The 26,838-nt window shown below is 31.2% G+C and overlaps 2 protein-coding genes across 6 annotated transcripts in view; one reads left to right on the top strand and one right to left on the bottom strand.

Annotated features, from left to right (window-relative positions):
• Positions 1-26,838, bottom strand: part of LOC127712605 (ankyrin repeat domain-containing protein 29-like) — a 262,060-nt gene that overhangs the window by 135,386 nt on the left and 99,836 nt on the right. The window lies entirely within an intron of this gene.
• LOC127712171 (cytosolic carboxypeptidase 6-like) lies at positions 55-26,838 on the top strand. Of its 5 annotated transcripts, XM_052218479.1 has the most exons (14): positions 55-190; positions 6,595-6,720; positions 7,806-7,930; positions 9,614-9,708; positions 10,820-11,036; positions 14,786-14,915; positions 15,650-15,764; positions 16,350-16,461; positions 17,456-17,658; positions 18,041-18,153; positions 19,790-19,937; positions 20,580-20,634; positions 22,927-22,950; positions 23,932-24,067. In XM_052218479.1, exons 1-13 carry the CDS (start codon positions 166-168, stop codon positions 22,942-22,944), a joined length of 1,482 nt encoding a protein of 493 aa, XP_052074439.1. In that variant the 5' UTR covers positions 55-165; the 3' UTR covers positions 22,945-22,950; positions 23,932-24,067. The 5 variants fall into 5 exon arrangements, with proteins under 5 accessions (XP_052074439.1, XP_052074451.1, XP_052074447.1 ...); XM_052218491.1 differs by lacking the exon at positions 20,580-20,634 and having other exon boundaries at positions 86-190; XM_052218487.1 differs by lacking the exon at positions 22,927-22,950 and having other exon boundaries at positions 87-190; positions 23,932-24,070.

Below are 26,838 nucleotides of genomic sequence, written 5' to 3'. Positions count from 1 at the left end.
CCTGAAGGTTTATGAATTGTAAGATTGGTTGATGATTCCTTCCTACACACCAAAATTCACTCACACTTTGTCGAGGAACATGCATCGCCGAAATTTTTTTATGACGACAGAATGACATCTGACCTCGTCACGCTGTAGCGCACTTGTGAACTGTGGGTAATAAGTATGGCCGACAAGAAGTGCGATTCTGGTTTGTTTACAGTTGCTTAGAAGCAGTTAAACCTCATTTGAAACTTTTTAATGCTTTAGACTGTGTTTCACTGTTCAACTTGACAAAAGCGATAGTAAATTGCTTGCAACAAAAACATTGCATAGTAACATTTAATAAAACTTACAGATATAAGATAAATGCGTTAAACTGCTGAAAAGGGGGAGGGATTTACATTGTCATTGAAATTGTAGTGCTCACTGTGAGAAATTGATTTACTGGTTTTGCATCAGTCTAAAATGGCTTCATAATTACAAAATAAGCACAGATAGAAGTCAAAATCCCTTGTCACATTTTAATTTATACTGATTTTACCACGGGTTGGCCCTATAATTTTTTATGCTAAATATTTTACCCCGAGTGCGATAGCGAGGGGTAAAATATTTGCAATAAAGGACAAAGTTGTGGTAAAATTAGAATACATTTAAGCCTCAATGAATTATTTCTATTCTAATAGGATTTTGGATCGAAACGCTCTAGGTGAAGGCAAACATTTGCTGTACCCGTCATTAAACACACTATTAATATTGATGTAAAAGAATAGAGAAAACTGCACTATACACCTTATCGCTATTTGTCCGCCATTACTGGACATCACACAGGTTCCCCTAAAATTTCAACGTCACAGTAGAAAATAACTGATGCCACAATGGAAAAAGTGATTGTTGTATGACGTCAAAAGTTCAACCAGCGCAGATTTCCAAATAGCAAAAAGGTCTATTGACATGCTTAAACTATTTACAATAACGTACTTAGATAGTTTTGGATGAATTTAAATGATAATCTTATATGTAAAAAAAAATTGGCTTTTAACAAATTTTATTATCGTTTGTTTATGTTTCCTTGATGAATTTCAGTTTCACAACCGTGCATTTTCCGGTAAAATGCTTATATTCTTACGTAGCTCATTCATAAAAAAACTTATGACGTGGGAGTATGAATGGAACTGCCCAAACAAATCTTGACGTTGGCGATCAGCTGACATACAATATATTCATATTTTACTACGGGTGTGTACTCAAAGCACTTGAAGAATGTCATATAAGAATTAAAATCTAAAGAGGCCTGAAGTAAATATATACTACAGGCCAATAGAATCTATACAACATTTCGGATTTAATTTTCCCCAAAAAATGGACGTCTTCTCTTTTCACAAAATATCCTACGATAAAAATTTAACGTAAATTATACTGAAACAGTTCACTAAAACCAGTAGTGTAACAACTAAGTTAAACAAACTTGAATGGCCAACACTTGCAGAGCACCGCCTAAAGACCCGACTTATCATATTTACCAAATTGTACACAGGCTAAATGCATTACCATCACTAGCACTAATTCCAACAGACACTAGAACTAGAAAAACACACAACCAAACACTTTGGTAAATCTCTACTACAAAAGAAAGTTTTAAATGGTATTTTTTTCCTCATACAAAATAATACCAATAGTTAAGAGGAAAATGATACCACAAGTTGTTATAGAATGTCCAACAATTGAATCCTTCAGAGAACCGTTGACACCAACTGTTCTCTACAACACAATTACAAACTAGCTGTATAAATATGATATCAATGTAAATAATTTTAAATCACTTTAATTCTTGATTACTTACATTGTACATAGTCACAGCAAAGTAAATTCTCAAAATTTAAATTATTAGTGTTTTGTACTTTTCATGGATATATTTTTATTTACATTCCCCAGGCCGCAATTAAAAATATCTTTGTTTCCCCTTACCCTACCCACCATTTTGGAAGTGGGTAGGTAGGTAGGCTTTTTTTTTTTTTTTTTTTAGAGAAAATCCCTGAAATATATCTAACACACAGGAAAACACAGAAAAAAAAACAAATTGAACTTTATTGATACTAAAACAACATACTGTATAATGTATTATCATGATTATGCATGACTAGAAGACCCTACAATTGCAGACTAGAAAATGTTTGTAAATATCAATGTCTTTGTGACTTAGAGTAGACCACATATAAATTGAGACACGGTTCTATATTTTTCTTATAGTTTTATTAATTCAATTGAAAATATAAAACCCCAACGAGACTGCTACCTAGAAACATTCGATGCAAAAAATATGTACACTTGTTTTTCATTTAAGGAAATACTAGAAGCCACAAACCGTGATCCAAGCGAGTATGACTACGCCTATTAAGGCTTATTCTAGAAAACTATGAATTTATTTTTAACAATAAACTTTACCATGAAACCTTGGGCGTGCCTATGTGCGGATCAGCATTCGCTGAGTTAGCAGGCCTTAAAATGTTTGTTAATTCTTGAACACATTTTACAACGCTTTCAACACAGAGAAACAAAATGATAATGATAGTTGAAGTTCACTTACGAATTTTCCTGTAATGAAATAATATTCTTAGACACTGTCATAATTATACAAAGGAGAAAGATTCTTTAACGAAGGCATAGTATGATACAAGACATTAAAACCAATATCAAACCAACTGAAACATATCAATATCTGCACAGACACTGCTCACACCCAAAAAGTGTTTTCATTGAAAGGATTTATCAAGGGTGAAGTATTGAGGTATCTCAGAAACACAAGCAGCAAAACTGATCTTAAAAAAACAGTAAGAAGCTCAAACGAGGATATCAAATATCTGAAATCAACGATTTTTTTTATCAAACACAAAATACAGAAAGGGAAAACTTGCTAACACATTGCCCAGCGAAACGGGAGCAACCGCTAGTAGTGTTAACAAAATTCAACCCATCTATACAGAAACTAAAAATATAATAATGAAACACTGGCATCTTATTTCACAAAACCCTGAACATGTGACCATATTTAATCATCAGCCCATTATAGCTTATAAAAGACATAAGAACTTACAAGAACTTTTATCAAAGCATTAGCTGGTATAGTCATCTCAACTTTTCACAACACAATATGATACTGAGCTCGAAAAAAATCAACTACTATTTTATCCAAAGACAACTAGTGTATGGTCCAATATCACATACGAAATGAAACAAAATAGCATAAATAGCACGCCAATATACAACTTATTGAGTCGCCCACTGATAAAGACGAACTCAGGGATTTACCACAAACACGGCAGAATTTCAGAAACACCGGGTCTAACATTTTAGCTCAAGGGTGAGCTCGGATGTGCAATCGTAACTTCTCGGCCATTCTCGATACGCATTTTGTTATTGGAGGCGTAGCTAGAATGGAAGAGTAGTTAAGATTGCTCGGATGCATTTATTAAAAACATTATTCCATTCCAATTTCAGTATCCTTGCATACGTAGTTTACCCTTTGCTGCAAACACACGGGCGACAATGATTTCGCGGAATGTTGAAAATACGGACCATTCAAGGAAACGAATTTAAAAAACGAACTTTTGAGCGAAACGAAAAAAAAAACAACAACATGATTTTCGAAAAAAATTATTTCAGTCGGCGGATTTTTAGTGGGTCGGTCGGGTAAGGGGAAACAAACTTAATTTTAATTTTGGCCCCATGCATACAAACAGTACATAATCTTCAATGTTACAAAATTGATTTGAAGGATCAACTATTCAACAGTCTTCACAAAAAACTTTTTGGATTTTAAAGTAGAAGCCCAAAAATCAGTATTTCATAAAATTTCTTTAAATGATATGGCCTGTGAGGCCATTTTACTGGCCCATTAACATTTTTACTGTCCTGGGTCATAGTGCTTGTAAGTTTTGTCTATTACAAAAATGTATCTTGAAGACTGCTATAAATAGAGATAATCTTTGACAAAAATGTTCAAAATGTTGAGATTCACCTCCTTTCCTTTTACAATAAAATCAAATGCTGTCAGACGACTTCTAATAGGAGTTATTGTCCTTAAATGACTTATTTTTCCATTTTTTGTTTAGCCTGTGACAGAAGTTGCAGAATGCTAGACATAGGGATTACTCTCCAGCGGCAGCTTAAACTATTTGTATAAAGCTTTATATTTTAGAAGATAGAAGACCTGGATGTTGCATACCTTGTATGCAGATACCTTATGTTACGAAGTTTCGTCTATCGTACATTCATTGTCCTTGACCTCTTTTCCATGGCTCAGGGACTGCTTGAAAATTAAAAAAAAAACGTGAATTTCTCACAACAAGAGTAATAGGATAACTATATTTTGTATACTGGTTCCTTGCAACATGTACATTCGTTAGACAGCATTCACCTGACCTCGACCTCATTTCATGGATCAGTGATCAAGGTTAAAGTTATGTGATTAGATTGGTTTCTAAGATACTATAAACATTAGGTCAATTATATGTGGTGTATGGAATGATTGTAAGGAGAACATGTCAGTCTGGCAGGTTTCATCTGACCTTGACCTCATTTTCATGATTAATTAGACTAAATTAGTCAATGTTGAGTTTTTGTGTTTTGGTTCTTTTCAGATACTATAAGTAATAAAGCCTAGTTATATTTGGTGTATGGAATGATTGTAAGGTGTACTTGTCTGTCTGGCAGGTTTCATCTGACCTTGACCTCATTTTCATGGTTCATTGGTCAATATTTAGTTCTCCTGGTTAAGTCTGTTTCTTAGATACTAAAAGCAATAGGTCAACTACATTTGGTGCATGGAATGATTGTAAGGGGTACATGTCTGTCTGTCATGTTCCATTTGATCTTGACCTACTTTTCATGGTTCCTAGTTAAGTCTGCTTCTTATATACTTTAAGCAATAGGTTTAATCTATTTGGTGAATGGAATGATTGTAAGGTGTAGATGTTTGTCGTGTATCATCTGACCTTGACCTCAATTTATTGGTTCATTGTTCAATGTTTACTTTTCCTGGTTTGGTTTGTTTCTTTGATACTATAAGCGAATGTTTTCTATATTTAGTGTATGGAATGATTGTAAGATGAATAATTCAATATAGATAGAAATAAGGAGATGTAGTATGATTGCCAATAAGACAACTATCCACCAGAGCTCAAATGAAGTGGATGTAAGCAATTATAGGCAATTTACGGCCTTTAACAATGAGAAAAACCCGTACAGTATAGTCGCTATAAAAGGTCCTGACTTGAAAAATGTGAAACAATTCAAACGAGAAATCCAATGGCCTAAATTATAACACAACAAATTACAAAAAAAAAACAAATTTGACAGACATGGACCAACAACAACCACTGAACTACAGGCTCCCTACATGGGACAGGCATATAAAGAATGTTGTCTGTCTGCAAAGCTTAATCTGACCTGGACCTTATTGATCATTGATGTTATCAGCTATCTGGGGCCCTGTTTAAACAATGTATTGTGCAAATTTTTTTTCAAAGAGAAATGTTTAAATCATCGTAAACACTTCAAACAAAGCATTTTTATGACTAATTTGTGTTTCAAAAAAGTGGACCATAATCTATCAAAATTTCAAAATGTTCACTTTCTAAACTTTTTCCATCCTCAGCTCATTACTGATGACCTTTTTTTTTGTGACACTTAACACAAACAGGAAGGTGTTTGAGTGACTTTTTTTCTGGATTGGACTAATTAGAGATAAGGTATATTGTCCTATTATAACGATTTTTAGCATTTTTTGTTTTTTTTGTTTAATATCTTAATGGCTATAATAGATAGATAGAAACTTTAAAAAGCCAAAATTATAAGTTGGACAAGATCTACAAATAAGTCTTAATACAGAAATTGTCGATTGATGCCATTAGGAGTTATTGCTCTTCAATGATGAATTTTACCAATTTTTAGTGTTTTTGTCTATTATCTTGAAAACTATTACAGACTATACTATAATGAACACTTTAAATAGGGAAAATGATCAGCAAGACAGGATTTATAAATAAGTCACAATGGCCAAAATAGTCATTCAACTCCTTATTGGAGCTCTTGCTCTTTAATGACAATTTTTAGCATTTTTGTATATTACTTTGAAAACAATGAAAGATAGAAATACCTTTTAAAACAAAAATGATCATATGTCAAATTTTTGATGAAATTGTTAGTAGACTCTTTTAATATAGGAATGGTTGCCCTTAATGACAATTTTTAACCTTTTTTGTGTTTTGGGCAAAAACTAAGGAAGAAAGAGAGAAACTGTAAACAGAAAAAATGATATACAATACAAGATCAACAAAAAAGAGATTTTAGTCATGAATTCTAATCTAGTCTACAATGTTGGAGACTGTCCATTGTTGAGGATGCACATAGACCTAGGTGAGCGACAAATGCTCTTTAGAGCCTCTAGTTTAGTGTTTTTACCATTGATGCTCCTCACTTCTATATAGCAACACTGGTCTGATCAAACAAACATGGATATATGAAAGTGTATTTAATTTAGGTTTATATAAATCAACATTTTTTTTTTAACTACAGGGGATGAATATTTTAACCAGAATTAAATTTTTTTTGCAGGAAGTGAATCTGACAGCACTGAAGAACCAGTAGTTGGAAATGTGAACAAGTTTGCTGTTGTCCCACCTGGTTATAATGGTCGGCCAAAGAAAGGGCATATGATATTTGATGCCTGCTTTGAATGTGGTATGACTACAGTTTACATGTCAATGATGAACACAGGGTGTTTTTGTGGTTTGCTGATTAACTAATGTTAGATAATGAGTTGAATTTTGGTTAAAAAGTAGAGCAAAATGGAAGTCGTTTAGTTTGGTTTGTAAAGAAATTCAGTTTGGAATAAACTTTGATCTGTGTGTTTAATTTTCCTATAGTCTTGATATAGACATCTTCATTCTTTTCTAGATCATCCTGAAAAATTTCATTTTTTAAACGATTTGCAGATGCCAAATTTTGAAGATAGTATTGTAAAATTAAAAATTTAATCTGGTAATGAAAGGAGATTGATAGCTTATAAGATATACAGTGGTAAAGGTCAAGAAAACTGTGTTTTATAGTGACATACATTGAACAAGTTATAGCACACGATTTATGTATATGAATTAATAGATTTAATGTATGAAAAGTGTAGCTTTGAGTGCATTAAATATGTTCATGAGTAAGGCTTGACTATATACATGTATGAGCTATGATATTAATGGGCAATGACAATGTTAAAGGTTAAATGCTGACCAATGTAAAACAGCTGTGCTTTTCAGGATTAAATATGTCAATTTACTAATGGCACTCTTATACACAACTGTCTTTTATTATTAGGTATTGACCACTGTGCATATGTTTTCAAAGGGGATTCATATTATAGATGCATGCATGATGTAAATGAATTTGTTGCATTTTTACTGAAGTTTGCAGACGGATTGCTTTTATGTCATATATTGAAAAGTGTTCCTTCCCCGCAAATTCTTGTGGGAAAGATCCAAAACAACTGCTACTACATAATGACAATATATACGTTTAATTAATAAAAAATACCACAATCTGCCATGGTGACATTTATTACCTATTCTGCTATTAAGGTGTTTTTTTATAAAGAAGTATTTATGGTATACCTCTGAGATAGTTGGTATCAAGGTTGATGTCGACATGATATACTGTGCGATGCATTTTCACATCCATAGCTCATCAAATTTAAGTTTACCAAATTTTTAAAGCAGGGCATCATTGCTCATTTCAACTTGATAAATTATATTCACAATCCATTTTTTATTTTCCAGGTAATTTAGGAAGAGTTGATTACATCACAGAGTATGAGTATGATTTGTTTATTAGACCAGATACTTGTAACCCAAGGTTTAGAGTCTGGTTTAATTTCACAGTGGAGAATGTCAAAGCAGATCAGGTCAATTTTTATACAATTTAGAACTTTGTATGTATTTATCAAGAATAGGCTTTGTTTGACAAACAGTTAAACAAATTTATTGGAAGATACAAAGGGGTCATTCAAAACTTATTAGTTGAGAGAAATTGACAACACCATGGCAAAAAAAGACAGTCAGCGACATAAGTTCACAAAACACTAGACTGAGCAACACGAACCCCACAAAAACTTGAGGTGATCTCAGGTGTTCTGTAATGGAAACCAGATCCTGCTCCACTAAACTTGGTTGATCTCTCGTGTTCTGTAATTGTAACCAGATCCTGCTCCACTAAACTTGGTTGATCTCAGGGTGTTCTGTAATGGTAACCAGATCCTGCTCCACTAAACTTGGTTGATCTCTCGTGTTCTGTAATTGTAACCAGATCCTGCTCCACTAAGCTTGGGTGATCTCAGTGTGTTCTGTAATGGTAACCAGATCCTGCTCCACTAAACTTGGTTGATCTCAGGTGTTCTGTAAAGGTAACCAGATCCTGCTCCGCTAAACTTGGTTGATCTCAGGGTGTTCTGTAAAGGTAACCAGATCCTGCTCCACTAAACTTGGGTGATCTCTGAGGTGTTCTGTAAAGGTAACCAGATCCTGCTCCACTAAACTTGGTTGATCTTAGGTGTTCTGTAAAGGTAACCAGATCCTGCTCCACTAAACTTGGTTGATCTCAGGGTTTTCTGTAAAGGTAACCAGATCCTGCTCCACTAAACTTGGTTGATCTCAGGGTGTTCTGTAAAGGTAACCAGATCCTGCTCCACTAAACTTTGGTGATCTCAGGGTGTTCTGTAATGGTAACCAGATCCTGCTCCACTAAACTTGGGTGATCTCAGGGTGTTCTGTAATGGTAACCAGATCCTGCTCCACTAAACTTGGTTGATCTCTGAGGTGTTCTGTAAAGGTAACCAGATCCTGCTCCACTAAACTTGGTTGATCTTAGGTGTTCTGTAAAGGTAACCAGATCCTGCTCCACTAAACTTGGTTGATCTCAGGGTTTTCTGTAAAGGTAACCAGATCCTGCTCCACTAAACTTGGGTGATCTCAGGGTGTTCTGTAATGGTAACCAGATCCTGCTCCACTACTGGCATCCATCTTATTATATTTTATGGATAACTGATATACTTATTGGATATTTATTCCTAATTTTTTGGGGAATTAATTCTTCCCAGGGATAATCATGTTGAATGTTATGAATATATATGGGATATTACACAGCAGATATATGACATTTTTATTTTCCTTTAAAGTGTTGCTTAATGAATTAGTGCAGATATGCAGATTTTAGGGTTTATCCATGTTTTCCCTATACCTTGTGCATTTAAACTGGATCTGACCAGTTAGAAGTATTTTTTAAAAATTATGTAAATTCGAAACAAAACATAATTGAAGATATCGATTAAAAAAATCATAAATAAGAGGGCGTTATGGAGTTATCTATATCAATATAACAATTTCATCATTCTTGTATTAATACAAAAATTGAAATTTGCCTTTAGAGAGAGAGGGAGGGAGAAAAAAGGATTAAAACATGAATCAAAGGATTCAATGTTAAGGAAAAGTTTATTACAAAAATGGAATGCAAGGTTGATTTTGAATTGTTTCAATAAAAGTGTGATAAGGGGGATAACCCAATTCCAGTTAATAAAGTTTTCTATTTTCAGAGAGCAATATTTAATATTGTTAACTTCAGCAAAACAAAATCTTTATACAGAGAAGGTATGTCACCTCTAGTCAAGTCTACAAGTAGACCAAAATGGTGAGTTCAGAATAAAACAAAAGAAAAAGTACCAGCAACACACTGCAGTTATCATATATAGAACAAACAGACATATCAAGTTTGAATATTTATACATTGTATACACCATATGAAGAAGTTGGTAAAGAGAGTTTTAAACAAAGCTTATGGCAAAATAAATATAGATTACATAGAGTCAAATTCAATATTGACTAGATGTTGATAAAATGGTTTTGTGGTTGTCTGTTGGATATGAGATGTCTAAATTGCTGTTGCTATGTTTTAACAATATTTCCTGTATCCCAATGGTCCATATGGAATGTCACTTTAGATAATAGGAGTATTTCAGGGAGTTTCATTATAGCTTATACAATAATTAACACAAATAAAACATGTCAGATCTGTTAGAAAATTAAAAACATTTGGCAAATAGATGTAAGAAATAATTTACTCCATGGATTAAGTCTTTAGATTTATAAATAACAATACAACACATAACAAAGTATTTGTTTACAGGTAAACATGTACTACAGGTATTTGAGTATCCTTGTCTCTCATTTAATACAGTTCTCCCCAGGGCCTTATAGTATCATTGTACCATAGTTCTTTCAGAATAGATTTTATATAATAGAATTTATTGTGAATGTGGTGTCATAGTTATGGGAAAACGGTGCTATTTTAGATCCCATTAGAATAATAATAAAATTCTTGGGAAAACACTGTCTATATAATGCAATGTTTCAACTTTCAAGCCAAAATGATCTTCTGCTTGGTCCATCAACATGAAAAATAAAGTTGAAAAGCCACACCTTTATATAAGATGCATAGAAACTTTATGTAGAAAAAAATGATTTGTAATGAGAAATTAAATGTAAAATATTATGTGTCACTTAAAATATATACAAAAAACTCCATATTGCGATCTACAGAAGAGATGATTCATCTTCCACTGTTGAAACTTATTTTGAGAAGGCGCATCTTTTAGAAGAGGACTGGCGAAAGACATGTTGCACTTTTCTCTCAATTTTTTTTTTTGCATGGGTAGAAATTATATGAAAAATAAAAAGTAAAAACATAGATTTTTTTTCTGCACTACAAATAATGTGCTATAAATGTCTTGTTTTTTTTTCAGGGTGAGAATACCTGCCAAGCACGTCTATTACTACAGATGTCCAGACCACAGAAAGAATTATGTCATGTCATTTTCATTTTGCTTTGACAAGGAAGATGATATTTACCAGTTTGCCTATTGTTATCCCTACTCTTATACTCGACTACAGAATTATCTAGACAATTTAGAAAAAAAGAATATGGATTTTTTCACCAGAGAATTGTTATGCCTGACAGTGGTTTGTATAATTTTCATGGGGAAACCAATATCATAGTATATACTAACATGATTAATAAATTTACATCCAAGAACCACAATGCAGTAATAAAATCATTGGGGAGAAATACATTTGTTTGCCTTAAGTTTAATTTTTGTAATAGATCTGAATTCTGCCCACCAAATGATTGTCAACTGATGAGCATATCTTCGATATTTTTTACTGTGGATTCAATTGTGGGATACCAAACTCTATTGAGTAAGTAGTTTCGGAAAACTCAAATTTATATAGTTGATGAAATACAAAGTTTTAGTTACTTTCAGAAACTTTGTAGATAATTAGGACATACTACAGTACGGGTAGAGACTTATTACTATAAATAACGGACTGGGACATGTCGGAAATGAATAATCCGACTTTTTTATGGTAGGTAGTATGGTCATTAATCAACAGATCCAGGTGTGAACGGTAATATAATTGTCCTTTCATCTCAATCCGTGCTACTAGATTATTACGCTTCACTGATTTCAAAATCAGGTTACCTGTGATTTAAACCTCTCAGCCACTTTATTGATTAGTTCTACATCGTATTTGACATAAAATATTTTTACAGGTGAAGTACTGGAGACAACTTTGTTTTAATAAAAAATAGCCTATTTTTTTAATTATGGCTTTTTATATTTCAAATGCTGTATTTATTCCTCAAAATATTATTTTCTATGTTCCCTTGTATTTTTTTTGTTATATATCTTTTTCGTATTTGTTGGCATACAGTTTTTAAAATATTTTCTTTTTTATTTCTGGAAGGTTATTTTTGTTTTACTGATTTATTTTCCACGTAAACCCATTGATTAGCAGAATGATGTGCAAAGTGCTGCTGTATACGTTTTAGTTTGACAACACTACAATTGTATTTAATTTTCAGTCTGCGTTGGGTCAGTTCTGAAATAAAAATAATTACACTGAGCAATACTTGTATACTAGTAGTTTGGTGATTCTTTATAATTGTGAATTTACTTTTTACTGTAAACAAATATTGTCCGAAAGTTGGTGATATATAACTAAAGTAGTACGCAAATAATAACACTAGAAGAAGATATCGATTCTTCTCGGGAATTAGGTTTATTTTGATATTTCTGTGTTTGTTAAATATGCATGAAATAATTGCCACTGACATGAAATGGACATTAAAACTAGAAGCATTCAATCGTTTGATGACCAGTTAATTAAATATTTACTATGATTTGTAGTCTAAAGAAATGCAATTACTCCTATTTAAATAATTTTATGGTGCTGCATTGACTCTTAATTGCATAATATTAATTTACGCACAATGCATGTTAACTTGTTTGTTGTATTTTTGACACCAATCTAAAAAAAATATTTGCCGTGAAAAGACAATTGCATGATACACATATCAGTGATCAACAGCATGTGGTTGAACTTTGAACTTGACTTCACTCACAATACAATGTTGAATGCTAAAAATAGCTGGGATTAATTTTGTCAAATGCACGTGATTTTCATATGGCGGGAAATATCGTAACAGTTAACACAGGTGACCTTACTGACCGACCGTGGGAAAATCTATTCATGATTTAATTTGATACGTAATGATTGGCAGTATTGTGCGTTAGTTTTGAGGCTCTTTATCAAGATCCATTAATAATTGATTTACCAGAATAGAAAATTTAATCCTTGTAATTATAAACAAAACAAGCTTTTGTCTTCTTTAACTATTTTATTTATTATATTTATCAGTCAACACCCAGATTCCTATTTAAATAATTTATTCGGACACCTCCTTTAAAGTTCGGGAATTATACAATTTAAACTGCCGACATCGATTTACAAAATCTTACTGACTGCACGAACTTTAGAGAATGGCTAGAAATACGACGCAAAAGTAAAGACGGCTGATCATGAATAGTGTAAAACTTTGATCTTCGTGTATTGATTGACACAATTCGTAAAATATGTTTATAAAAAACACGATTTTCATTCAAATTTCAAACATTGAAATAGAAAGGCAATATCTTTGTTATAATACAACGAGTGTCAACAAATCTGTTATTTCCATTATATGTAAATTTATTAACAAACAAAATTTAAAATAATGTTGAGTCATAGAATATTGACGTGCATATGAAAAGTTTTTATTATATAAAAACTAGGATTCGAAAGATGATGACGGCGTTATAAATATTGTAAAAAAAAACCAATTGTTTCAAAGAGATTAACGGGAAATATATGTCAAAATAGAAAGCACGGATGATCTGGCTGACCAAATTGTTTTACTTGCGAGAAATGCTTGACAGGTATGAATAGACGTAGAGGCTCCGACGGGGAACGTGGTATCGAAAGGAAAATAACAGTTTATTCACAATGCCTATATTCAATTTGTTTATATACTTTATAAATATGATATGTTGACCTTATACTTAAAATTGTGTTTCTATTAATAACATAAAGGAACAGGACGTTAAAAGGGGGAAATATTGTAACCATCAACGAAAACTCGTATAATTTACGGGATTGATGTCTCAACATTTTGATTAAAACTTCGATTGAAAACAGTCCTGGTTGTTATAATTTTGAATAAAATGAAATATTTACGGTTTACAAATACAAATAGTTTATTGGCACAAACACAATTATTATAATTGGCAAAACATTTTTACAGTACATTGTTAAAAATCGTCTTTCTTTCATTTTCATGTTAAAAAAAGTTGATCCCATATTCATATTAAATTTTTATTTTTATTGTAATTTTTTCTTTGAATACAAAACAATATTTTACATTTATTATCTATCCTCCATAAATACTAAAATATCTGTACAGGTAAAATTTAATTCTAATCAAGCTGATACAGATTGATTTACGACCTTCCACTCGGATATTGTACAGGTTAATATCACAGCAGGTGTTAATTACACTGAGACAACTGTCCCGCCAGTCTGACATCTAGACGGATTAAGACATCCATAATAATAAGTCTCTACCCGTACTGTATGTCAATGTGCATATCGACAGGAAATTATGATTCAATTTTTTTTCTAGTAGTAATGACCATATTAACTTATAATTTTGGCCTAAGTATACTACAATGTACTGCAAAATTTTGTCATCAAAACTCCTCTAAAACCACAAAATATAATTTCATGAAATGTTGTAGTTAATGAGGACATAATATGTAGATGCGCATAACTGCAAGAAATTTTTATCAGTTAACTTTTGGAGGAGTTATGAGTCTTTGAACTAAGGAATCTAGTGAAATTTTGTTTGCCATGTGACAATGTGGGGGCATGGAATATGTTAGCATGCTCACAAAGGTTCTTTAATTTGCAATATATTGTTACTGTGCAGTCATCAGGCTTAAATTAGATAACTTGCTACAACATTTTACCCATTATTATGTTATTATGCCACGCCTACGATAGTTACAGGGGCTTTATGCTTTCTGATCTTCATGGGAAAGTATTGGGTGATGGTAGTTTACCATGAAGTTGTGGTCACATTATCTTGAAACTTAGTGCACATGTTCATTATGATGTGAACGTTTAGAAACATACCCAATTAGGGTCTTACGTTTATTGGTTTGAGTAAACTTTTGTATTAATGGTAAACTTGACAAAGTTGGGATTTAAAGAGATTATCTCACAAACTTAATTACAAGCTTGCAAAGCAAATCAAGTGCACTTGGCCATTTTTGAAAAAAAGTCAGAAATTGGTTTGAAAATTTAAGATATTTTATAATATTGTATTACAGCAACAAAGAAGATTAGATATGATCACAATCACAAATCCAGATAATTTAGATCCTGAGGAAACAAAGAGAGTTGTGTATGTAACAGCCAGGGTTCACCCTGGAGAAACACCTGCATCTTATGTATGTCAGGGTATGTAAATATAACAAATCATTTCTACAATATCATCCTCTATGAATGGGTATGTAAATATAAAAAATCATTTCTACACTATCATCTTATGTAAATATAACAATTAGGATCATTTCTACACTATCATCCTCTGTATGACTGGTTAAGGTTATACAAAAGCAAGGATAAATATTAATATTTTATATGTTGAGGTTGTATTAAGGGATGAGATTCATGAGAGACAATTTAATCAAACATATGAAATCTTCTCCATATTACTAAACACATAATTTTAGCTTATGATATATAATAGAGTATATGTTAGTTGTTATATTTATTTTGTTGCAATAAAAATACTGTAGAATTAAAAATATTTCTGTCCTGTGGTATTATATTTTGTTAAAGAAAGTTGTATTTTAGCCTATGATATAATAGAAGAAAGACAAAAGATACCAAAGGGACATTCAAACTCATAAGTTGAAAATAAACTGACAATGTCATGGCTAAAAAAGAAAAAGACCAACAAACAAACAATAGTACGCAAAACACATAGAAACTTAAAGACTGAGCAACACAAACCCCACCAAAGACGGGGGTGATCTCAGGTGCTTGGGAAGGGTAAGCAGATCCTGCTTCACATGTGGCACCCGTTGTGTTATGTTTTATACACATATGCAAACTTATTTTATCAATATACAAATTACAATAATATTAAGCTAAACATTATGTGTTTTATTTATTTTGGTTTTTTTCAGGAGTAATAGACTTTTTAATCAGCAATCATCCTATAGCAAAAGTACTCAGGGAACACATTGTATTTAAAATAGTTCCAATGTTAAATCCAGATGGTGTTTACTTAGGAAACTATAGGTAAGAGACCTAATCTTCTCTTAGTGTGTTGAATTAATCATAAATGTAATTTAATTTTCTGATACTTCATATTGTAAATTTATCAATAATCTTTTTTTTTGGGGGGGAAAGGGGGGGGGGTATAGGAATCACCTGTTCGTCCATCCCTCTGTCTGATTTCCCATGTGCCTTGTAAGTGCTACTACCATTATCTACTGGATGGATATTAATTAAACTTTACTCAATTGTAAATCAATAACTTAGGATGTGCATAAAGGAAAATAATCCCTGTCCAATGTCTTCCAGGGGATATAATCAAGTTTACTAACTTTAATATACCAATAGTATTACAGACAGGGATATCCTTTGGTGAGTTAACTAACAGCTTTAGTTCAACTTGGAAAATAGAAAAAGCTCTTTGTGTCATACATGCATGTGATATTGACAAGGTTTACCCTGTAAGTAAAATATTCTATGTAAAAGTCAACTTGTAAAAAAAAAAAAAAGGGTGTGTTTAGTAATGGTATTTTGTCCAAATATTTTGCATTTCACATTAATGTAATGTCATATTTTATTTAACTTATACATTAATTTATATCATTGCAGATGTTCATTGATGGGTTTTGATCTAAACAGACATTGGTTAGAACCTTCACCATGGGCACATCCTACCTTGTATGCTACAAAAAATAATCTGATGGAATTGGATCGCAATGATGTAATTATCTCCTGCAGAAATGCTTATTAAGGTGGCTGGGGTGTCTTAATTAAAATTGATAGAATTTTTTGATAATTTGTCAAAATGAAGTTTTTATCATGCTTTTTTCAAAAATATAATAAAAAGTATGGGTCACCAAACTTTTTTTCACGCTAGAGGTTGTGCAAAATTGTCAGATTTTGTATAGATTATGCATTGAAAATCAAATTTTGTGTGATAAAAAGAAAACTACTTGATAGAACTTTAAGATAAAATGTGAGAAGATAGCTCTTATAAGATGCGTTCCGATAAGAAAAAGAAAAGATGGGGTCACCGAACCAGTTTTCTTGCTACATATCAAAATATGTAAATTCACAACACTTTCTATTATAAAAATTACTTTATCTGAGTTATCTTCCCTTATTTGGCAAAGTTGAAAAAAATCTAATCAAACACAAATAAGGTGTTTAATCAAACACAAATAAGGTGTTTTTGAGAAATTACAGCCGTAATTATGATAAAACACACAATTTTCTATATTTACATCAAAAGTCTTTTACATAAATTACATACTACTCTCAAAATTTGCACATTTCGTGAAATATCTAGACCAACGTTATCTGCTACTTCGAAATCCAAGATGGAGGAAGACACCCGAGCCACCTTAAATAACAACTGTTTAATTCTAAATTTCTTTTTAAAGGAAGTCACATGTAAATAATTTCCTGCTTTTGAATGAATTAAAACAATTTATAGCATACATTATTACCACTTGTCAACTGAATACATTTTATGGAAGTATTTTTATAGCTTTGTCATCCCCTTCTCTGTGTCATTAGAAGCTTTTCTATATAAGTTATTTCCATTATATTTTCCTTCTCTACATTTAAAAAGAATGTCAGATCACTTTAATGAGGATTAACCTTGCAAGAATTTTCATTTCTAAGATAGCATATATGTCTTAATTGATGAATTTACCTAATTATACATAGTTTAATGATGTAAATAATTTCAGAAATGTGTCCTTGATTTTTACATTGATCTTCATGCTCATTCTACGCTGATGAATGGATTTATGTATGGAAACACATATGAAGATATGGAACGCTATGAGAGACAATCAGTCTTCCCTAAGTTATTGTGTGCTAATGCAGAGGATTTCTCACTAAACAATACAAACTTCAATAGGGATGCTGTAAAGGCAGGAACAGGTAGAAGGTTTGTATCATTCCTCATCTGCTACTGGATTCTTTCTTTTGACCAGTTTTCATCATTGGAAAAGATTCGCTATTTCTAGGGTACTTAATTTAGGGAACTCATCATTTGCTTCTCTCAAAGTAATTAATAATTTGTATTTCATACAGTATTTAAATTTGTGTTTTCCCAAACCAATAAATCAATGAAGATTGGTATCCCACAATTGAATCCACAGTAAAAAATAAATCAAAGATGTGCTCATCATTGTCTTTCAAGACAAACAAATCTATTTCTCCCCAATGATTATATAACTGCATTGTGGTTTTTGGATGTAGTCATTTAAGTATTGACTGAAAAACTTTTGGTGTTTTATAGATTTATGTTGATGTTTTTTTTTCTTCAGAACTTTAGGAGGATGTTTAGATGACAATTCCCATTGTTATACATTAGAAGTATCATTCTTTAGTTACCAGACAAGTTCATCAAGTACTGCAATGCCATATACAGAAGAAGGATGTATCCTTTATTGATAACTTACATTATTTAAAAACTTAAAAAATCTTACAAGAATCCAGTGAACTTGACAGTTACCTACCAAGGACATTTAAAACTAGAGGCTCTAAAGAGCCTGTGTCGCTCACCTAGGTCGATGTGCATAATCAACAATTGACTCTCTCCAACAATGTAGACAAGAATGGAATTCATGATGAAAATTTCTTGTTGATCTTGTATTGCTGATTATTTTGTCTGTTTTTATTTTTTCTCTATCTTCTTTAGTTTTTGCTCATAACACAAATGAGGGTAAAAAATCCTTATTTAAGGGCAATCACTCCTATGAAGAGTGACTGTCTACTTACAATATCGGCAAAATTTGACTTGTTTGTGGATCTTGCATTGCTGATCATTTTTGTTATTTAAAGTTTCTATTTATCTATTATAATATTGTATCATGTAAGGCAAAACACAAAAAAATATTGTCATTAAAGGGCAATAACTCCAATAAGGAGTTGTGAATTTTCCTCCATATTGTCTTAAATGTAGATCTTGTCTTGCTGATCATTTTTGCTTATTTAAGTTTCTATCTATCTATTATAATTTAAGATATAAGGCAAAAATGCAAAAATTTGGAAATCGTCATCAAAGGGCAATTACTCTAATTAGGAGTCGACTGTTGATTTTGACCATGCATACTTATTTGTAGATCTTATCTTGCTGATCATTTTTGCTTTTTCCTCTATTTATAACAGTTTTCAAAACATCTGGGGCATTAAGTGTTACCCTTGTCCGTCCATCGCGTACGTCCCCAAAATTGTTTTCCGTTTTCTAACTTTAGTTTGCCTCAACCAATATTATAAAACTTTTACATAATGCTTATTACCACAAAACACAGATAAAGTCTAAAATTGGGTGGGGTCACTTTTATAGTTCTTGAGTTATGCCCCTTTATAAATGGAAAAATTGCTAAATCTGTCGTTTCCGTTCTCTAACTTTAGTTTGCCTCAACCAAATGTTATGAAACTTATACACAATGCTTATAATCACAAAATGTTCTTAACTACTTGAATCCTGCATCTGTATGTGGAAGTTGACTCGTGAATATTTACAAGCGGGGGCAACCGTGGCCCATAGACACATTCTCCATTTATTTAAACTAGATACCCCAATGATGACCGTGACCAAGTTTGGTTAAATTTGGTCTAGTAGTTTTAGAGGAGAAGATTTTTGTAAAAGTTAACGGCGACGGACGCCAAGTGATGAGAAAAGCCCTTATGTTTTAGCAATGTTAACATAAGTCACCAGAGCAAGTGTAAAACAATGAATGTTCTAACTTGCTGGATTTGGATGTTAACTACTTTCACCAATAAACGAAAAACAAATATGATATACAACAAACAAATGACTGAATTACAGGCTCCTGACTTTAGTTAATAGGTTAGTTTATAGTTGAAAAATTACATTTGCAATTGTCATGTAGATTGAACTTATATAAATTCAAATAAGATATGTCAGTGGTAGATTATTTTTCATTAAAAAGTTAAAGAAAAAAACTTTCACTGAAAAGTACGGAAGTTTGGAGGGTAATCTTTAAATGGAGAAATATTATGTTTACAGGAATAGATTTTGTCATATTGTCCTTAACTGCTTCCCTTAGATATGAAATTAGGTAGAAATTTAGCCAGGACATTCTTAGATTATTACAAAATGACAGGACTGATAAGTGCTAAGCCTAGTAGTAGTATAGTACCTAAACCAGGAAGATATAACATTAGAGAACGAGCTAATACAGATCCACCATCAGAGTATGTATGGTTTCAAACTTCAACACAAAATTGTTTGTATCAGATAATATTACAGGGTTGATATTTCAAACTCTATAGACAGTTACAATTTTCTTTAAATGAAGATGTTATCATGTCAAAGCAGTAAAAAATGAAATGCCAACATTTTCAACAACAAAAAAAACAAAAATAATTAATAACTTTAGCACCTAAATTTGATGGTTGAGAATATTTGCTTTACTAGTTTTTGAAAAGCACAAGAAGTATTCAAATTTCCAACTTTTATCAAAAGGCAAGGTCTATGCTTATATTAAAATGTAGTTATGATAAGGATAGGTGTACATTTTCTTTTCCTAACTGTTGACAGGACAGATGATGTGAGTCCACTGTTTTTATATTCGTTGTATTAAAAATAAACCAAATATATATTATATATACATGTAAATTATTTATGGTACCAATGTTTAAACTTGGAATGAAGCTGACCAAACAAATATTCAATATTAATTACATTACATTAATTACATTACATTAATTTAATTACATTACTTAATATTAACATATATAAATTTAAAATTATAACAGAATGGTGTGTAGTGTTTAACTTAACTGTTAGCTAACAATTTTGAGGTAAACATGATACATATATTATATTTTCTATAGTAAACATTATGTGAACAGTCACAGGTCTTCATCACTAAGATATAGCTATCAAGAGGTAACTACAGGGTGAAGGTTTTCATCTACATATCTACTTGCTTGTCTTTGGCATTGGCAGCCATATATGACTTATTCTCTCTTGCATATCAGGTGAACTTTCTCACTTTCAAGAAATATCACATCCTCTTATGGTATATGTTTCGGTGATGGTGACATCAAAAAGTTGGGGTTGTTTTTGCGTTTAACAGTCCTTTGTTACTGCCGTATTTCCCATGAGAAATGAAAGTTTGCAGGATTCAATAGTCCATCTTGCTATTGCATACATTTCAGGAATGTTGTTGACACTGAAAAGTATAGTGACTTTTCTGGTGTATATTTCAAGCATAGTTCAAACAAACAATAAATAACCTTTTTTTCATAGAACTCTATAAAAGTATTGTCTCAGTATTCATAACTTTGTAGCCGATGAAAGCGTTTTTAATCATGTTTGAAAATTTTCTGTTTTTAGTTCATAAATCAATAACTCAGATTTTTCCAATAACTGTGCAGAATAATTTTATAGAGAGCTTTTCCCTATCAGTGTTTCCTTGGGGTTGCTGCTAATGATGAAGTATTGAACTAAGAGTTCTGCTTTGTAAATTTGAAGTCATTTCTTTCAAAAGTTTTACGGAGGCCATTACAAATTGGTCGACCATTATGGAATATATGTTTCACAGATGATGACCCATATATAGATTTAAGAAGATGTGGTATGAGTGCCAATGAGACAACTCTCCATCCAAGTCACAATTTGTAAAAGTAAATCATTATAGGTCAAAGTACGGCCTTCAACACGGAGCCTTGGCTCACACCGAACAGCAAGCTATAAAGGGCCCCAAAAATGACTAGTGTAAAACCCATATGTCCCAATTGATGTAACCACAATCCTGTGACAGCCCCTTTTCCACAAATGTGGCATTACCAAATTAGACTGTAACTGCTGACCCTCATGGAGCAACCACTTCACTCTAATTTTTGGTTGGCAATCAATTGTTTTCAATGTTGCGTTTTGTGAAATACATGAATTGTATGTCTTTTTTTCTATGGGGAATAGTGTACTATGTCTTTCTCTGACTTGCACTTTTGATTGCCTCCATAGGTTTTACTTATTTTCTTAATGATAGATTAATTTAATGATGCTTAAGATACTGTCATAAAAGCATCTTAACAACTCCATTACAAGAAGATGAGAAGACTTATTGGAAGTGATTGAATAAATTACATTGTCCATTGTTGAGTTTTCTAATCTTTGAGGTTTCAGATTAGTACCCCAAATACAATATACAATGAATAATGGTAGTTAGTTAAATTGTGGATTTTAATTTATGCTGCAAAGCAGTCCAGAAATGTCTCTGGTAAAAGTTTTAATATGAAATAGGCAATGCTTAAATAAAGAGAGCTCAGCAATTTTGTTTATTTCCATAGAAAAGTTGTCCACTGAATCAAGATATTGCTACATAAGATAGCCTTCTAGAAAATACATTTTGTAGTTCAATAAACAATTGTCAAGTGTTAAAACAATGATATCCAAGAGGAGAACAGAAGGAAAATCTAAAATAGAATAATCCATGAAAATTTTACTTTTCAAAAACATTATCAGTAGTGTTTTCAGTAATTTTTATTAACATCTTCTTCACACAGTTTTCTGTGTGAGCTTGCTGCGCTAAATGTTATTCAATCTTCTAAGTTGAAACATTTTGGTTTTTCTTCCTTGAATACTTTTCTCACCATTTTAACCACTTAACATTTTTGAATAGAGATTACTGAGGAACTTAGGTCACTTTCAAGAATGAAATATCCAAGTTCTAGTGGAGTCTTAGAATTTTGTGTTAATGGCTGTCCTTTGATTGTTTCTGTTATATTGTTTCACAACTTTTATAGACGTGTCCATTTACAGTTTCACATATTGTAAAGACACCTGTCTTTTGTTGAAGACTATGTTGCCCTTTAGTTGTATTTTGGATATTAATTGTCATTGGGTTGCTGTCTCATTAATCTATATCCACTTTTATTCATGTTGAATAAATTTCATATTATGTGTAATCCATACAAAATGAGACATGCTACATATATTTAAGGGATGAATTGACACAGTTATGTTAATAACTGTGCTGAATAGAAAGATGACACGCTACATATATTAAAGGGATAAATTGACAGTTATTTTGATATCTGTGGTCAACAGAAACATGACACATTTTGATGTAAGTTTTTTTGCAGAATCCTGAGATTTTATCAAGATAAAAGAAGCCTTCATAATCTGCATAATTCCTTTTTTCTGTTTTCCTCATTTTGATTATATTTACTTCAGGTACAGGTCTTGAAATAAGAATTGGTAAGACTGTCACTCAAAGCACTTCTCCCTCCCTTTGTAGAACTATAAATGTAATCAACTACACAATCAATGCCTTAGTTTTTTAATTATGAGAAAATATAAAAGATATGAACAAAATTGTTTGCAGTTTGATAAAAAACAAGCCATTTTATAATTTGAAAGTTAGAATTTTACATTTGCTATTTATCTAGGTTTGAATTATCAATTTTACATGATTTGAGAAAAAAGTCGTACTTTCCTGGATTCATAATTCAATCAGTGAACTGTAAATTCAAATTAGAAAAGGTTAATTACGAAAACTTTGAAAAATACTTTTATCTTAAAAGAAAATCATTATAAAACTAAGGCAAATTAAATAGAAGTCTTCATGCTTTAAAACAAATTTCTTTTTAAAACTTGTTATCTCCCTTTAATGAATAGTTTAATTTAACACTATTGTATACTTATCATATTGGTCATTAAATGTATGATGAAAACTATAGAAATTGCATGAGAGCACTTCTCAATGTTTAGGGGTTAAATTTGTTCACTGCATGTTTTAAATCTGTCTTCATCATGTTTTGAGAAATCTATCTTCCAGAAAGTCACATATAAATATGCAGGATCCTTATTGCAGATACTGTCTTCAGTGTTTATTTTATATTTTGCAGATAATTTTAATGCTGTAATGGTGTTTATATAGAGGAATGCTTTCAGTCTTTGTATTTGCTTTTTTTTTTTAAGTTAAACAAAAGATATAATTACCATTTTAAACTGAAAATTTTATCAAAGGGAAATAACTGAATCTTATTTGAAAGATCACAATGAATAAAGTATGTAGAAAATTTCAGATTCTAATGAAATAAAAAAAAAATCTCTGTGATCATGTATGATTAAAAAAAGGAAATTATGTAGAATGTACATGTGTATTAAAAAAAACAAATTCTACCAATATTTTGTTTTTTGCTGTATTTTTTAAGAAGTTTGCATTCTATTTTTCAGTTTTGATGAAAGACCTCGACACAACCGACTAGATTATCATATCAACAATACAAGTTCATTTGGTGACACATCAATACGTTTACAGTTCAGAGACCGGGAAAGAAGATACTGATTTATTAGATATTATAGATTATAGATTATGATAATAATGATAATGAAATTCCATAGGAATAATTAATAATGGTATTTTCAAGAAATAAGTCTGTTCTTAAATCAAAATTAAGAAATTCAACATTTCTTTCATAAAGAATGGGATATGATTTTTAGTTTTTCCAATTCTAGCTGGATATGTTCTTAAGATATGTAAATTAACATTTCAACTGCATAATTTTTGTGTGTGTGCAGGATTTCCCTTTTTCAAATTTTAAAAGGAAACCATTTAATAATTTTACAGGATATAATTACATAATGTATGTTATTTTATAAAATGTAATGTTCTGTCCAATGATAATGATATTAGCATTGAACAAACTTTACAACTAATACTCACTGCACACTTACTGTTTACAGCTCTTCTTTCTTTCCTTTGAACAGTTTCCAAAATACAAAAAATAGCTTCTTTGCAAAAATAACAAGCTTAAACTGGTATGTTTATAATATGCAGGATGCTATAACATATAATAAGGATGTGCATATTGTCAGGATTTTGATTTTCTTAACATTTTCATCAAATGGCAGAATTTTTAAGATTGTCATGTTTATGGGAAATTATGCATGCAGGTTACATGGTTTGTCTGGCTTACTCCTACAATTTTCAAGCTTATACTTTTATACTATGCAGGGTTTTAGTACATGTACAAATGGTGTGCAGTTTGTGATGATTTTGTTTTTACTTAAATTTTTCATAAAAGACCGATGTTGAACTTAAGTCATTTGTATGCATCCAGTGTTCATTACTCAGTTGGAATAAAAATGCATTTATGATGACTTTTCAGTCCTACATTAACCAAGAACAGTGGTTAACTGGATATTGCAGTTACCATGTACATTTTTGTTTTTATTAACATTAACAATTTTTACCTCCTTTCCACTTTTTAAAACTTGAGTTTGGAAGTTTAAAATGAACAACTACAACAATAGATTGTCCTACATAATGGAATAAATCATAACTTTGTCCCCAATGTTTAGACACAACCATTTCAAGTTGTACTTCAACATCACTGGTTTCTTAATCTAATGTTTGTTGATTTGTTTTCATACATACATCATCATCTTTGTCTAGTTTAAATTCATTTTTAAAAGCATTTTGTAAAAGCTGTCTTCTCATATTTTATCAAAATGCTGTCATTTTGTTTTCCTTTTATTCACATAATAATGCCATTTCCCTGTGTAGTCCTTACAAAATGTGTAAATGTTTCAAAACCACCAGCTTGAAAACATTCGGTAGCCCATCATTTTTAAAATAGCACTCACGATACAAACTACATTTTGACAAAGTATGAACAATTTTTTGTCATTTTTTGTTTATACCCCCATACAACTGTCATTCAGGTTTAAAGTAAGTTGACAATGTCCCGTCAACAGAATATATCATTACTATATATGATGACTATATTAGAATATTTTATTATAATTTCAATTAAACTTTTGTTTGAGAAAAGATATACAGCATTTCTGTTTCAGTATTTCTTCGTCTTAGAATTCCTATTTTCCACCATTTAGACTCAACATTGTTATTAACTGATAATACAGAAATTGATCATGGACCTTATTTTCTATATTTGGATAAACATGAATTTCCCATATTTTTTGAATGCTAAATGGAATGATATTTTGAGAATTAAGACTACATTTTATGTTATGTTAATTATAGTTTGTTTCTATAAAAAAAATCTGTGACCTGATTCTTGTATATTGTTGAACAGCATTACGGAAATATAGTATATAGGCCATTAATTCTTCTTTCCAAGACTCGTGTCAAGCATTTAAAATTTTATCTTTTTAAATTTTTTTTAAATAATTTTAATGAGATACAATCATTGCAGTGGGAATATTTTAGGTTAAACTAGTCACCTGTTGATTGTTCAGAAGTTTACAGTATACCTCATTATTTTTATTACTGCAGTTTCAAGGGCAGGTAATTACTATTAATTTCTTATTATTTCATCATTTGAACTTACAAAGGTATTTTACCTTTATGGCAAAAGGCTGGTTTTATGTTTGTAGGACATTTCCAGGGAATTTTTCTCAGATTCAATATTGGTATTTGTAGTTTGAATAGGGAGACAGTAAGGATAAACTTGGATAAGGTAAAGCAAGATAATTCTCATTTAAGCAGATTGAAAATGGAAGATTATTTTTCAATCATAAGATAGGTATTGTAAGTTGATTAGAAAATAATTTATTAAAAGTTAGTCATGAATACATTGGGGAAATTATAAAAGGATGTTTTAAAAAAATCTCAGTGATATTGAGACTAATTGAATAGAATTTTATTCTAATTAAACAATATTTATATAATTTTTTTCGATCAGTAGCAATGTTTTAAGTGTTTTATACAAGAACATGTGAAGTAGATGTGACTGAATTAGGTACATATATCCCCTTTGGGTAAATTTATTATGTGTTACTTGTGTGGGGTGCATCAGATAATCAGCATGGCCACCGAGTGGCACCGACCCAAACAAACTAGTTGATAGAAATGTACTTGTTTAAATAACAAAATAATTTTTAGGTCACTTTATGACTTAAGTATGCAGTACAAATGATCTTTAGGTGTGAATTTTGTAATCTCCCAGAGGTACACATGAAAACATTTGCCATCTTTCTGGTTGAAACATTCCTAGTTGTTATATGAATTTCACTTGTGATATTGTTGTATATATTATACAAATATTTTATTTATTTTTAATGATCTGTGATTTTTAAATTCTTATACCGTCCACAAATAAATTTAAGTTACTGATA

Source organism: Mytilus californianus, unplaced genomic scaffold (assembly GCF_021869535.1).
Source record: "Mytilus californianus isolate M0D057914Y unplaced genomic scaffold, xbMytCali1.0.p SCAF_1, whole genome shotgun sequence".
Classification (NCBI taxonomy): Eukaryota; Metazoa; Mollusca; class Bivalvia; order Mytilida; family Mytilidae; genus Mytilus; species Mytilus californianus.
Note: the sequence above shows the minus strand (reverse complement) of the source record. Positions and strands in the feature narration are given on the sequence as shown.

Coding starts and splice junctions, on each gene's coding strand:
- LOC127712171 (XM_052218470.1), top strand. CDS start 166: ATGGCCGACAAGAAGTGCGATTCTG. Junction 191..6,594: donor CGACAAGAAGTGCGATTCTG/GTTTGTTTACAG, acceptor TTTTTTTTGCAG/GAAGTGAATCTGACAGCACT. Junction 6,721..7,805: donor TGATGCCTGCTTTGAATGTG/GTATGACTACAG, acceptor TTTATTTTCCAG/GTAATTTAGGAAGAGTTGAT.